Source organism: Gossypium hirsutum, chromosome D09, assembly GCF_007990345.1.
Source record: "Gossypium hirsutum isolate 1008001.06 chromosome D09, Gossypium_hirsutum_v2.1, whole genome shotgun sequence".
NCBI classification, from domain to species: Eukaryota; Viridiplantae; Streptophyta; class Magnoliopsida; order Malvales; family Malvaceae; genus Gossypium; species Gossypium hirsutum.
This window is the reverse complement of record NC_053445.1, coordinates 32,127,094-32,143,262: the sequence shown is the minus strand read 5'-3', so window position 1 is coordinate 32,143,262 and position 16,169 is coordinate 32,127,094. Positions and strand designations below refer to the sequence as shown.

General features: G+C 31.7%; 2 protein-coding genes, 1 long non-coding RNA gene and 1 other non-coding gene across 4 annotated transcripts; 2 read left to right on the top strand and 2 right to left on the bottom strand.

Annotated features, from left to right (window-relative positions):
* Nucleotides 1–1,678: 1,678 nt before the first annotated feature.
* Nucleotides 1,679–3,349, top strand: LOC107892108 (chitinase-like protein 2). The gene is given in 3 exon segments (NM_001326795.1): nt 1,679–2,051; nt 2,341–2,500; nt 2,926–3,349. Coding segments are annotated over 3 exon segments (957 nt in total).
* TRNAV-AAC (transfer RNA valine (anticodon AAC)) lies at nt 2,089–2,162 on the bottom strand. The gene has a single exon. It is a non-coding gene; the product is annotated as a tRNA-Val (tRNA).
* A 428-nt stretch (nt 3,350–3,777) lies between the features above and the next one.
* Nucleotides 3,778–4,993, bottom strand: LOC107892110 (uncharacterized). The gene is made up of 2 exons (XR_001682461.2): nt 4,458–4,993; nt 3,778–4,061 (listed from the first exon to the last, which is right to left on the bottom strand). It is a non-coding gene; the product is annotated as an uncharacterized lncRNA (long non-coding RNA).
* Nucleotides 4,994–10,801: 5,808 nt separating this feature from the next.
* On the top strand, nt 10,802–14,407 carry LOC107892107 (acetate/butyrate--CoA ligase AAE7, peroxisomal). Its single transcript, XM_016817100.2, has 3 exons — nt 10,802–11,119; nt 12,331–12,921; nt 13,391–14,407. The coding sequence occupies exons 1-3, from the start codon at nt 10,907–10,909 to the stop codon at nt 14,288–14,290; spliced, it is 1,704 nt and encodes a 567-aa protein (XP_016672589.1). The 5' UTR covers nt 10,802–10,906; the 3' UTR covers nt 14,291–14,407.
* The last annotated feature ends 1,762 nt before the right edge of the window (nt 14,408–16,169 follow it).

Sequence of the window (16,169 nt, the reverse complement as noted above, 5' to 3'; positions counted from 1 at the left end):
TTCATTTTGCCACGTAAAATAAATTTGAATTAAGTCAATCCTTATCAAAATTAAAATCAATTTGAATATCAAATATTCAAAGGTACTTATTCAAATTCATTTAAAAATAGTTATTTTAATATTTTAATTTAAAATATTATTAATTTTATTCATTACACCCAAATACATTTATAAATGAACTTTCTTTACGCTTTATTATATTTTTATTTGTTTTATTTAAGCCTGCATATCAAAATAGTTAATGATGGAAATACAATTATATTAATATTCAATTATTTTTTAAATAGGACTTTTAAGTAAGTTGATGTCTAATTATACGTACTAAAAATTCCATCACATATGTATATGTGCGGAACTTACATATTTAGAACACAGATGTGGGTGAAAAAAATAATATACAATAAATAATGAAATCTATAACTTGAAACTAATTAACAATAACTCACAAAATATCTACGATATTAAAATAAAAATAAGATTAGATTGTAAGTAAAACGAAATTTAAACACATAAATACATTAGAATAAGAATACTAAATGAGTGAAGCCTTCTAAAAATTGAGAAGTTATCATGTCTTCATTTTTTTAAAAGAAATTATCATATTGTATTGGTATTATGTATTTATGTTTGTGCTTTATAATTTTCGAATTTTCAAGATTCAAGCATCTTCCTTCTTGCATTCTATTATCATGTGTTTATGCCTTCATTTAAAAAAATTCATATTTTACGTTCGTAATATGTACCCATATTATGTGTTTTTATTCATTTTTAAAAAATAAAAGTATTTTCGTGTTTTATCATATTCACACTTCATAGTCTTCCGATCTTCAAAATTCAAGCATTTTCATAGGGTATGGAACTTTAAAAACATAAAAGGAACGGCCCTAAGTAGCTTACAAGCCACCTTATTAACCTTCCTTCTCGCCTAATGAAATGACCAATCGAAGACTATGTAGCCTCTAAATGCAAAGCCATTATTTGAAGCTTCGAGATTGAAGACTTTCCCTTTGCTTACATTGTAAGAAGGAAGATAGCATAAAATGCAAGCAAAATCTAGTATTAAAATTCAAGCATTTTCATAGGGTATGGAACTTTAAAAACATAAAAGGAACGGCCCTAAGTAGCTTACAAGCCACCTTATTAACCTTCCTTCTCGCCTAATGAAATGACCAATCGAAGACTATGTAGCCTCTAAATGCAAAGCCATGATAATGTTTCTGGGATATCCATCTATATATTTGTATCCGTATTTCATAGGGTTCCAACTTTCAAAATTCATGCCTTTTACCTTCTTTGCATTCTAAGAAGTAAATAATTATCATGTAATTGGCGTCTACACTTCTTCATTTTCTAAAAACAAACATATATCGGTGTCCACATAAGCTTTGAAGCTTCGAGATTGAAGACTTTCCCTTTGCTTACATTGTAAGAAGGAAGATAGCATAAAATGCAAGCAAAATCTAGTATAGTAGCCATCATTCATCAACCCATGAAAACCATCTCTCTCCTAATAAGTTAGAAATTCACTTTCTATGCCTTTCACTCCAACTAAACCATCCCCTTCTTCTACACCAAGATTCCCCCTATTTCTTTTTTATAAACCCCACCAAATGTTTGTTTGTTTACCCCAAAGAAAACCAACAACAAAGAAGAAAAAACCCAGTATTCTGTCATCACTATGGAGGCCAAATGGCTGCTATTTTTTACAATGGCAGCACTAATGGCAGTGGCAAACGGCCAGGAATCAGTGAAGCCATTGGTGAAGATAGTTAAAGGCAAGAAACTTTGTGATAAAGGGTGGGAATGTAAAGGGTGGTCACAGTTTTGTTGTAACCAAACCATTTCTGATTACTTCCAAACTTATCAATTTGAGAACCTTTTCGCTAAACGTAATACACCGGTGGCACATGCGGTTGGGTTCTGGGATTACCATTCTTTCATTACGGCGGCGGCTCAGTATCAGCCTCATGGTTTTGGTACCACCGGCGGTAAGCTGCAGAGCATGAAGGAAGTGGCAGCTTTTCTTGGACATGTCGGCAGCAAAACTTCATGTAAGTAAGCCACAAAACTAAACTTGGGAAAAAATAATGGCGTCGCCCAGACTCGAACTGGAGACCTTCAGTGTGTTAGACTGACGTGATAACCAACTACACCACGACACCATTTTTGTGCAGATTTACCATACAAAATTAGTTAAAAATATAAATAAAAAGCAAAGCAAAACATAGCTTCTAGATTTTCCTTTTTGGGTTTCAAAGCTTCTAGATGAATTCATACATGTTCCATTGGAGTAGTGTATGAATTATATGTAGAATGGAACTTAGTTTTGAATAATTGCAGGTGGTTATGGAGTGGCAACTGGGGGACCATTGGCTTGGGGTCTATGCTACAACAAGGAAATGAGTCCTAGCAAATTGTATTGTGATGATTACTACAAATACACCTACCCTTGCACTCCTGGAGTTTCTTACCATGGCCGTGGTGCCTTGCCTATCTATTGGTATGTGCCCTATTTCCTAACTTATGTTATTCAGACTTGTTTGCTGGAACCAAATACGGGGATTTATATATGCATCAGATATGATTACTTTAAGAAAATTGAAGAGTCGAACCAACATAACGTGTTGCTTTCCTATACTAGGAGCATGTATATTCAATATCTATCCAAGATTTTCATAAAATACAATGGTATAGGTAATGGTTGAAAAGACCACATCAGTTGGATTGATCCCATTTTGGTTGATTCCCTAATCTTTTGGTTCAACTTACATGATTGAATCACCGATTTGATTGGTAAAGGATCGCTCAAATAATCCTTTTATCAAACTCATAATGCCAACGAAGCTTTCGGTTGGACTAATAATCACCAACTTGAATTCATTTTAAACATGGACTTCTTATCTTGTTGATTTTTTGTTACTGCAGGAACTACAACTATGGAGAAACAGGCGACGCATTGAAGGTGGACTTATTGAACCACCCTGAATACATAGAAAACAATGCAACCTTAGCTTTCCAGGCAGCACTCTGGAGATGGATGACACCGGTGAAGAAACACCAACCGTCGGCCCACGACGTGTTTGTCGGCAGCTGGAAACCGACCAAGAACGACACGTTGGCCAAGCGGGTCCCGGGGTTTGGAGCCACCATGAATGTGCTCTATGGAGATCAAGTTTGTGGGCGAGGTGATGTTGACACCATGAACAACATCATCTCTCATTACCTTTCTTACCTTGACCTAATGGGAGTTGGGAGAGAAGAGGCAGGACCCCATGAAGTGCTCACATGTGAAGAACAAAAGCCTTTCACTGTATCTCCTTCTTCTGCATCATCATCATCATCATCTTGATCTGGTTTTGGATTTGATATTGGGTGATTCATTTCTTAATTAGCCTCGTATATCTCCATTGCCAATGGAAGGGCCACTATAATATATATATATACACATATAGATTATTTGAGAAATTCAGTGTGTGAATCCATATTACCCTTAAAAAATTATGGATGCTGTGTAAATTTTGAGACACATTGTCTTCACTTCAATTGTAATTGATTAATAAGTGTGATTGAATGAGTCACATATAACCATTGCCAAAACTTGGAATATATGATTTATGCAGTCATTTTTATTTTTTTTCATGCAAAGCTTGATCCTAATTCACAACAAAGAATAGAATTTGCTTTTTTTTTCAAACAAATTTATAATGTTAGCACTTGTGTAAATTAAAAGGTAAAATTAATGATTTTTTAAAATCGTATAAAAATAATCAATATGGATACTGTAAGGCCCAATTTTGGCCCCGACCCTCATAAATAAAAATTAAAACCAAAAACCAATAATAAAAGTCCAATTACATCAGCCCGAATTTGCCTAGCCCATATAAACCAAGCCCAATTACTGTATGACCCAACAGAAAAAATAAAAAATGAAAACCCTAGCTAGCCTATCGCGTCGCACAGCCTCTAGCGCCTCCTTGGCTCTCCTCTGCACGCGCCGCAGCAACCTCACCCATGCACAGCAGCCCCGTACACGTCCCACTTGCTCCTCCAGCTGGCCGAACCTGCAACAAACGACAAACCAAAGCGGCAAAAAAAGAAGAAACGGACTAACAACAAAAGAAATAACATATTTACAGTGAAAAAATTGTAACAGGAGATAAAAAAAGAAAAGAAAAAATAGGAAGATAGGGATTTTTACTTTTCTTTTTGGCTATATAAAAGCCAAACACGCATGTGCAAGAAAAAATACACAAAGATTGAATATGAAGTGAAATACAAAAAAACGGGTGTAAAAAAACACTGAAGAGGAATCAATAGAAATAATTCAAAAAATTCTGAAAGAAGGTGTTCTTTATTAGTTCTTTTTCTCTTTGCGTTTCTTTTTTTCTTTTCTATTTTTTTATTATTAATCGTGCATAAAAAAGAAAAAGGAAGAGTTAAGGACGAGGCAGGCTTACCTGGTGGTTGGATCTTCGCTTGCTCCGCCGCAATCAGAGTCCGACGAAGGTCAGAGGGCTGGAGAGTGGTCAGGTTTCTGCATAACCGCGCGGCTAAAGGTTTTGTTGGTCTGTTTTAGCAGCTAAGGGCGTGTTTAGGGATTACTTTTTAGTTTTATACAAATTATTAAAACGGTGCCGTTTAGACCTTGTTTCAATGGTTATAAAACAGTGCCACATCGGCACTGACCCGCGCGGTGACCCGACCCGGGGAAGGATCCGCGCATCTAGCCTTGATGGTCTATTTCGCTCCAAGTCCTTTTTTTGTGTTGGATTTCAATCTAGTTTATGTTGCTTCTTTAAATTGGGTTGCATAATTTCCAGAAAATTTCATTTCGGTCCTTATGTAACGCTGCGTTTTGGGAGGATTGGGAATACTCCCTTTTTGGTCCCTCATGTTATTAGCGCACTCGATTCGGCCCCTTTTCATTTTTATTTATTGCAGATTTTCCCCAGAATTTCCGTTTTCATTCCAATTTAGTCCTGATTGATATTTTCGCTAGTAATTAAATTTTTTATTATTTTTATTACTATTTATTATTGTTATTGATATTATTATATTTGATTATATTCCTATTTACCTATTTATATATATACATATATATTACTTTATTATTTACTATTATTTTTAAATTGTTTTTATTATACATATATGTACATACGTAATATATATTATTTAATTTTAAATATATATATTTTTATACATATTGCTATATAGATACTTTACTTCTTTTAAATATCCGCATATATTTAGCTTATTTCACTTTTTGCATATTATTGTATATTATTTCTTACATGAAGTTTTTCACTCCCTATGTATTACTTATCTTAAATTAATATATGTATATTATTTATATATTTTAATTTTATTTTTGTATAATATTCGCTTCAAAATTCATCTAAATACTATTATTTATGTAGTGTTTATTTTATTAACTTTATTTTAAATCTATCACAAACTCATATATATTATTTATTTTAAATTTTTGTACATATATTTTTATTGATTTACAATTTTCATTTCCTTCACGCCATTTGTTTTCTTAGTTATTTCAAAACTTGTACCTTTGGATTGCATTTGCATTAATGGTCTCATTTTTTTAACTTTTGAATGTTGATATTGATATTGGCATAACGTACAATTGAGATTATTATTGCTATATTTGTTTGTACTTATTTATTGATTATTCATTGTTCATTAAAGTATATTTTATCTTCGAATTATTCTTTTGCGTAATATGTTACCGTTCAATCCCACTACATTTGTTTTAAAAATTATGTTTCATTAAAGCATTAAAATCATCTTATTTCGTAAATTTCTAAAATACTCGGTATTCACGATTCTCGATAAGATTGTGCCCTAACTTACTGGGCTTCAATTTTTTTTTGATGAATTTAGATAGCCAATTATTTCTTTTGCAATAAAACCATACAAATTTTAAATAAAAGTTTTTCGGGATTTCAAAATGTTGGATCCTAACTTACTGGATATGACATTTTGCTACCTCGAATTAACGATTTTAAAAATAAAGGCAATATTAGGTATTTAGGAATTTTGGAAAATTGAACCCTAACTTACTGGGTTTTTATTTTTCATTTGACCCAAATAACAAAATATCCTTCTCAAAATGCATGGGTTTTAAAAGTCAAAAGAGAAACTTAATTTTGAAGATTAAAAATGTTGCGCCCTAACTCACTGGGTGTGACATTTTATTTCTTTGAAATAAGAGTGTTTTATTATTCAATTTATTCAAGTTAAAAGGATCATATTTTAAAATCTTTTCAAAATTTCGACACTAAGACATTAAACAATCAATTCGGTACCAATTTTGGGCGTTATGAGGGTGCTAACCCTTCCTCATGCGTAACAGACTCCTGAACCTGTTTTCTCAAATTTCGCAGACCAAAATCGTTTTTAAGGTGAACCGATCGCACCTCAATAAAGGATCGGTGGCGACTCCCATTTTCATTTTCAAAGTCGATTCCTGTTTTTTTTAAATATAAAAATAGTTTCGACAGCTTGGCGACTCCGCTAGGGACTTAGAGAGTCAAGCCGTAAAATTGATTGTTTTTTTGTCTTATTGTTGAAAATTAGAAATTTGATTTGAAAAATACGATTCTTTCATTGCATTTATTTGTGGTATGATTACTGTAAACTGAGTTTTATATCTTAGCATCATATTGCATAAAGACTGTGTAGTCTTACCCTTTTTAAGTGGGAGTGAGAAGCTACTCTTTCGTGAGGTTGCGATGTCACGTTGTTTTCTCGATATGAGGATTTTTTCTAAAAAATAATAAAGGCAATATTCGATGTTTAGGATTTTAAGAAATTGTGCCCTAACGTATTGGGTTGCAATCTTTTCATTTGACTTAAACAATTGAATATCCTTTTAAACTTTATTGCACGAGTTTTCAGACAAGCTTATTTTCGAGAAGGTGAAATATCATGCCTTAACTCATAAGATATGACGTTTTCTCTCTCCGAAATGATGGCTAATTTGATTTATCAAAGTTCTTTAATACAAGGATCGTATTTTAAAATCTTTCAACCTTCGACATTAAGACGTTAATTAATCAACTAGGTACCAATTTTTGGGCGTTACGAGGGTGCTAATCCTTCCTCGTATATTACCGACTCCCGAACCTATTTTTCTGAATTTTGCAGACCAAAAACATTGTTTTAATAAATCTAAACCGTTTATTGAAAATAACCGTTTTACGAGGTGACCCGATTACACCTCATCAAAAGGATTGGTGGTGACTCCCGTGTTCGTTTTCGTTTTCAAAACCTAAGTCGACCGCGTTTTATCAAAAAATAGTGTCAACATCCTAACTCCACTCATTTGAAGAGATAATATTTAATTGGCGTGGAGTGTCCAATATCTACCGTTTATGGTTTATAATACAAGGAAATGCAACCTTAAAGCTCAATGAATTTAGAACAAGAAAAGAATTTTTTTCAAAAATAATCTAAATAATTTAATTATTTATGAAAATAATCTATTTATAAAATTATGTACGAAAACGATTCGTTTTGAAGAGTGAACTTCGGTGCCGCTATTGTCATTAGTGGCACCATTTTTCTTAATGGGTCAATCATTGGTTGTTGTTTTTTAAAAAAATTGGATGCCACCATTGCCGTTTGCGACATCGACTGAAGTGTGATTATGTAAAACGTTCAGGGACTTAATGAAGCAATTACCTTTTTTATATTGGATGAAAAAAGGGTGTCCATGATTGTTGGTGCAACCGATTTTAAACTTTTGGTCTATTTACATGTTAGGTGTGCCTCTTTTAAAATTAAAATTAAATAACCCCTAAAAAAATGAGCCTTTTCATTTTTTTTTATTTTTTAAAAACAATAAACTTCAAAAAATTATATTAAATTTTTATTTAAATTACCCAAATATATCCCTCAAGAATTTTTCCTCAAGTCAAAAATTCTTATTTAAAACTTGAGAAAAATTATTGAAGGATATATTTGAGTAATTTAAATAAGAATTTATATAATTTTTTTATTTTAAAAAATAAAATAAAATTAAAAACGTTTATTTTTATTATTCTTATATTTTTAAGGGCTATTTAAATTTAATATAGACCTAACATGTAAATAGACCAAAAGTTTAAGATAGGGTGCCACCAAAAGTCATGGGCACCCCTTTTTCCATCCAATATAGAAAGGGGAATTGTTTCATTAGGTCCCTGAATGTTTTATATAATTACACTTCAATCCGATGTTGCATGGCAACGACGATACCCAAAAAAATTATTTTTTTAAAATCAGCCAATGATTGGCCCATTATGAATGGTGGTGGTGCCAATGGCAATGACAACATCGAGGTTCACTATTAAAAATGAAATATTTTTATAAATAATTAATTTATTTGAATTATTTTTGAAAAAAAAGCCCAACAACAAAGGAAAAAAAAGGGGAAATTAAAAAAGAAAAAAGGAAAAGAAGAAGAGGATAATGTTTGCAATTGTAGCCTTAGGAGTTGGTGGTGGTGTAAATTTAGATGAGAGTTGAAGACTTCCAATCCTTTGGAATTTTCAAAATATGAAGAAAAAATTATCATATTTGTCCTTTTCCCTCTAGAGATAATGCCTTCTAATATTCAATATTTACTCTCTCTTTTTTAATCACTAACTAATATATAAAAATATTTCATTTTCTTTTAGTTATGTTCATTTGTTTGGATGAATCCAAAATTGACACAGAATTCTAAAAAGTATAAGTATTTTGAGAAGTTTTTTTTTATAAGTTGGGAGGATAGATAATGTGTTCATAAGTTATGTTATTCATTCAAGTTTGAAAGCTTTCTTAAAATATGTACAGTTTAAAAGTAGGAGGCCCAAAAAATGAGTTCAGGCAATAAAATTAGGCTCGTTTAAAATATGAGCTAAGCTTCTACGTTTAAAACTTGAGTTTAATGCAATACGTTTTATATTTTTATTTTATTTTTATACATTTTAGATTTGATATCACATAAAATTAAATATATAATAATTCAATACTATTTAAACATTAAAAAATTATCTTAAGTTGTTTAAATTTAAAATTTTAATAAAAGATAAATCATCTTAAATATTAAATATTGAATTTAAAATAATATATTTTCAAAAATTAATATGGATGGATCTAAAGTAGAGGTGCTCCTCCCGGCCCGACGGTCCGCCCGAAATATGGGAGGGTTCGGATAAAAATATTGGCCTGAAATATGGGTTTGGGCAAAAAAATAAGGCCCGTTTAGAAAACGGGCCGGGCCTTGGGCACCACTTTTTTGGCTCGGGCCCGACCCGAATATATAATAAATATTTTTTTAATTTTTTTAATTTTAAAATATTTTTAAAATATTTTTTTTATTTTTAAAATAAATTTTTGGTGTTTATTAAAAAAATGAAATGAGCCGAGCCGGACTCGGCCTTAGAAATTTTTTCCTGGGCCAGGCCCGGGCCTAAGACGCGAGCCGAAAATTTTTCTAAACCCGATCCGGCCCATGAGCACCTCTAATCTAAAGCTAGGATTAAGGTTAGTTCTCAATTGCTGTTTGCGTATAAAAAGAAAATTGCTTGTCAAAAGTGTTTTTGAAAGTTGTGATAGAAAGATGCCATGAAAAAAAAGGTAGTTTATTAATTTTTAGTGTTTTGTATTAATACAAAAAATTGTGGTTAAAGATTACAATGTCATTTTTAGACATGATAATGAAAAGTAAAAAAATTTAGTTAAATTATATTATATTTAAATAATTTAATATAACGGTACATGAAATATAAATTTTAAATGTTTTTAAGTAATTAATATAAGTTATTTATAAAATTAATTATACATGAAATATTTAAAGATATTTAAATATAATAAATTATACTTAAAGATACTCTCAAGCACAAAAATTGTTTTTAATGAACTTTTGAGTTTTAGCATTTCCAATGGAATTATCAAAATACTCTTATATATATATTAACTATTTAAAAACCATTTATATATTTAAATTAATTCATATTCTATATATCTGTATATTATATTATTTAAATATTATGTATCTTTATATGAAATTATTTAAATATCATTTATCATGATATTTAATTTTTTATAATATTTAATTTATCAATAGTTTTATAAATAATTTATATTAATTTCTTTAAAAAATTAAAATTTATGTTTCATGTATCATAATATGAGCAAACAAAATTCATTTAATTTTGCACAAAAGTAAATCCAAAATAATCTTAAAATATCAACCAATCAAATTCAAATTAGTCCGACTGAAAATCATAAAAATAGATAGGTTTATATGAAAAATAGGTATCTAAACTACGCAATTTTTTTCATTTTGGTATTTTTTGGGTGAATGAACCAATTAAATTATGACACATGATAAATTTAAATAAATAAAAATAAAAATATCCCTTCCATCATCTTCTCTACAAATTTTGTTTTTTACAATTTTTTTAAAATACTCTACTTCAAATTTACTCCATTACAATACTCCTCCATTTTGAATATTAAAATAAACTCACATCTTATTTGCTATTAAGAATGAAAAAGGAAACCCCATTTTTTCTCTAGACTTTTTGATTTCACACATGATTAAAAAGACGATGACGGAAAAGATGAAAAAGGAAGGGGAAGGAGAAGGAGAGGGAATTTTTATTTTTATTTTTATGTTAATTAAAAATAGCATGCCTCATAATTTCATTGATACCTAATTTGATAACGGAATAAAACTTTTGGTACTTGAATAGAAAATATTTCATTGTTTGGTACTTATTTTTCATATAAGCCAAATAGATAGTGTCTCCACCTGGCGCCCTCCACACGTTTCTCACTATAAATACTCCCCTGCCTCGCCATATAAGAAAGAGAAATTTCGAGAGAAGGAAGTGAAGAAGGTTCATCGTCGCCGGTGGCGATGGAAATGCGAGACATCGACAATCTGCCGAAGAACGCCGCCAACTACACGGCGTTGACGCCTTTGTGGTTCTTGGAACGAGCCGCCACCGTTCATCCTGCTAGGAAAGCGGTGGTCCATGGGTCTCGTACTTTTACTTGGCTGCAAACTTACCAGCGCTGCCGTCGCTTGGCTTCTGCTCTCTCTAACCTCTCCGTCGGCTTCGGTAGCACGGTAATTCGAATCGCCATCTTTCTATTTTTATTTGCACTGAAATTATCGGGAGAAATGAAAGCTTTCAGTTCGTACTTCTGGTTTACTTTGATGCATGCTTGGTCAGTGAACTAAATGTTACTTATAATATTTGTTAAAGAAAGTAATTATTAATAACTTTAATGAATAAAGAAAAAAGTCGGATTGAAACTTAAAAAGAGTTAATTCCACAAAATATCCCTAAACTATGACCCTCATTTTAAATTAGTCCCTAAACTTCAAATCATTCTAATTGCATCTCGAAACTATTGAGCTTATTCTTACTAAAATCGTTAATTTAAATGACACGTTAAATCTTATGTCACATAATTTAAAATGAAAATTTTAAGAAAAAATGAATGTTGTAAAGACGGATATTAGGTTTCTGAATATTTTTATAGAAACTTTATGGGGTTTTTTTTCTTCAGATTTGCTTTACTTCTAGTTTTTATTTTTAAAAATTATACAGCAAAGTTTTATTTCTTTTAATTTTTATTTTAAATTTAGTAACATAAGATTTGATGTGTTATTAAATTGTTAAATTAATGATTTTAATAAGGAAAAGACTTAATTGGTAGAACATTGATAATTTGAGATGTAAATAGAATGATTTGAAATTTGAAGACTAATTTAAAATGAGGGTCATAGTTTGGAGATATAGGTGCAATTAACAACAAAGTTAAATAGAGGAGACATTCCGTCACCGGTTTAGTTCTTTGCTTCTAAAGGATCAATTAAAAAAGAAACTAAATTTTAAATATATTGTTTTGATATTAAATAAGTATTAAATAGTAAAAAACAGAGTTAAATTAAGTGGTATTAAAATTAAAAAAAAATCGTAAAGTTTAACATAAATTCGGGATGTTACCAGTTCAAAAAATCATTTCACCGGTGGAACAGGCAGTTGTATTATCTATCAGAAAACCTTGTTAAGATTTTAAGGATGAGATTACAAATTCTGATGATTTTGCAAACTTCTTGACTTATTATTAATTTGTTTTGAAATCTGCGTATCATAAATTATTGGATGTTTTTGGCTGTCTGTCAGACATTCTTCAATTCATATTTTTAAGATGGAATTAGGATATGCTTCCGATGATTTTGCATGAATGGTTTACAACTTTACATAATGGACTGTTGTATGCAACTTGAATGGTTATTTACTGTTTTTCTTTTCTTTCTACTACCGGCAGGTAGCAGTAATCGCGCCAAACGTCCCTGCTGCATACGAAGCTCACTTCGGAATTCCAATGTCTGGTGCTGTTATAAACCCTGTCAATATTAGGCTAAATGCATCAACCGTTGCATTCCTTTTGGGTCACTCTCAATCAGCCGTCGTCATTGTCGACCAAGAGTTTTTCACTTTGGCAGAGGATTCTTTGAAAATCATGAAGGAGAAAAGCCAAGGCAATTTCAAGCCCCCACTTTTGGTTGTTGTTGCCGATGAAAGCTGTGATCCGAAAACACTCAGGTATGCTTTGGGACAAGGAGCTATTGAGTACGAGAAGTTCTTAGAAAGCGGTGACCCTGAGTTTTCTTGGAAGCCTCCACAGGATGAGTGGCAAAGCATTGCTTTGAATTACACTTCTGGCACGACAGCCAGCCCTAAAGGGGTCGTGTTACATCACCGTGGTGCATATCTCATGTCTTTGAGTAATCCTCTTATATGGGGCATGAATGAAGGAGCCATATACTTGTGGACACTACCCATGTTCCACTGTAATGGATGGTGTTTTACTTGGGCACTTGCAGCTCTTTGCGGAACAAACATATGCCTTAGACAGGTAATTAGTAGGCAAAATAATTTTGTCACTTTCACTTTGGTTTATGAAACAGATTGGCTTATTTGTTCTCGAATCATCTATCGATCTAGCTCAAGGCATAATTATGTCAAAATCTGGAAGGTGTATATTCGGTATAATCCTACCGTGCTACAAGGCCTTCCGATTTTCTACTCTCATTCATGTCATCATTTGAGACTCGGAGTTATTACATCCCTTGTACTTCGATGTTCGATGCTAATGTGCATAACTATGTTGAAACCTGGAAGCTGTGTATTCAGTATAGTCCTATTGTGCTATGAGGCCTTCCGATGTTCTGCTTTCATTCATGTCATGATTTGAGACTCTGAGCGTTCTTTCATCCCTTATAAATTCAGTCTTGATGCTAATGTTTTTGCTCTTAAATCTCCATTAGCTATGGTCATCGCGTCTTACTTGCTTATGTCCGAGTTTGTTCCTTTTGCATTTGCAGGTAACAGCAAAGGGCGTCTACTCAGCCATAGCGAAGTATGGCGTGACTCACTTCTGTGCTGCACCTGTGGTGCTCAATTCCATAGTTAACGCCCCATCCGAGGACACAATTCTGCCCCTTCCTCATGTGGTTCACGTAATGACAGCCGGTGCTGCCCCACCCTCTGCTGTTCTCTTTGCAATGTCTCAAAAAGGTTTCCGTGTCACCCACACATATGGTCTCTCAGAAACCTATGGTCCTTCAACGGTGTGTGCATGGAAGCCTGAATGGGACTCGTTGCCACCTGAAACCCAAGCTCGCTTAAATGCACGTCAAGGTGTCCGATACATTGGCTTAGAGGGCCTAGATGTCATCAGTAGCCAAACTGGTGAGCCCGTCGCCGCTGATGGAAAAACGATCGGAGAAATAGTGATGCGCGGTAATCTCGTGATGAAAGGTTACTTAAAGAACCCAAAAGCTAACGAGGAAACATTTGCTAACGGATGGTTTCACTCCGGGGATCTGGGTGTGAAGCATCCAGATGGCTATATCGAAATAAAAGATAGGTCAAAAGACATAATCATCTCCGGAGGCGAAAATATCAGCAGCGTGGAGGTAGAAAATAGCCTCTACTTACACCCTGCAGTTTTGGAGGCATCGGTGGTGGCGAGGGCAGACGAGCGGTGGGGAGAGTCTCCTTGTGCTTTCGTGACATTGAAGCCGGGAGTAGCGGATAAATCCAAGGAACAAGAGTTAAGTGAGGAGATAATGCAGTTTTGCAGGTCAAAGATGCCTGCTTATTGGGTTCCAAAATCAGTGGTATTTGGTCCATTGCCAAAGACAGCCACAGGGAAGATTCAGAAACATATATTAAGAGGCAAGGCAAAAGAGTTGGGACCTGTGAAGTTGAGCAAGTTATAACATATAAGATAAGGTCTCAACTACTTCAAAGTAATACAACATTGATTGTCTCTATTCACATCCGAAACTGTAAACTACTATATTTTATGTCAATTATTTTAAATTTGCTACTCATAATTATTAGTGTTGACACCATTTTTTGGATAAAACGGGGTCAACTTGGGTTTTGAAAACAAAAACGAAAATGGGAGTCGTCACCAATCCTTTTTGATAAGATGTGGTCGGATCATCTCGTAAAGTAGTTATTTTAAAAAAAATTAATTTTATTAAAACAACGGTTTTGGTCTACGAAATTTAGAAAAATAGGTTCGAGAGTCGGTTACGTACGAGGAAGGATTAAAATTCTCGTAACGCCCAAAAATTGGTACCTAGTTGATTAATTAAAGTCTTAGTGTCGAAAGATTGAAAACTTTGAAGAAATTTAAAATACGATCCTTTGTTTTAAAAACTTATATGAGACGAGATACTCGTTAAGATCCTCTCATTTCGGAAAGAGAAAATGTCACACTCAATGCATTAGGGCACGATATTTTACCTTTTCAAAAATGAGCTGGTCTAAAGACTTGCACAATAAAATTTAAAAGAGTATTCAATTGTTTAAGTCAGATGAAAATATTGCAACCCAATATGTTAGGGCACAATTTCTCAAAATATTAAACATTAAATATTACCTTTATTATTTTTTAGAAAAATTCTCATCTCGAGAAAACGTGTCATGTCCAATGCGTTAGGACACAACATATTGAATTCCCGATAATGAGCTTATTATTTTTTTTTAAAAGAGTAATCTCGATTATTTAGATTCAACGAAGAAGATCGAAACCCAATACATTAGAGCTCGATTCTCTCGAAAATCTCAAATACCGAGTATTACTTATATTTTTAAAATTTCTTTTTTTGAATCTAGGTAAAAATTGATGTGGAGTAACGATTGTGATAATATAAAATATAAATAGCATGAGCAAGAACAAAAATAATAAAACGATAAATAAAAACAAATCAATTGTGTATACATAATATCAAGTAAATAAACAAATAAAACAGAAACATTTAAAGAATATAATAATGATAATAATGAACATGTAAATAAATATAATAATGAACATCAAGTAGAACAATAATAATAACAAAAAAATAGATAAAATTTATGAAATATAAAAATATGTATATGTACATATAAGAAAAAATGTAGATGTATGTGAATTATAATAAAAAATATATATATACATATTTTAATATGAGAAATTATAAATATATAAGTATGTACATATAAATATATACTTATAAAAATTTAGAAAATATGTATATAGATATAAGTATGTGTATGTATTCATGAAAATAAAAGATATGTATACGTATATTTAAAAAAATATACAATATAAAAAAAATATGCACATATACATATGTATGTATGTAAATTTAGATACGTATATGTATATAGATATATATAAGAATTATGAAATATATGTAAGTATATATATATAGGTTTATAAAAATTAGAAATATAAGCGTATATAGATATATAGGTTATAAAATATGAAGTGCACATATAAGTATATACATGTATATAGATATGTGTAAAAAAATATAAAATATAAATATACATAGATACGTGCATGTATATATAAAAATAAATTATGGAACATACACATGTACATATATATAAAATAAAGCTTAGAATTAAAAGATATGCATAATAATAATAACAACAATAATATTTATTATTATTAATAGCAGTAAATAATTGATTTTAATAGAAGAATAACCTAAAGCAGATTGAGGATTAAATTAAAAAAATAAACAAAGTTTAGGGTCGTAATTAGAAAAACAAAAGCACATAAAGGACCAAATCACAACACGCGTGAAACGAAAAGGACTG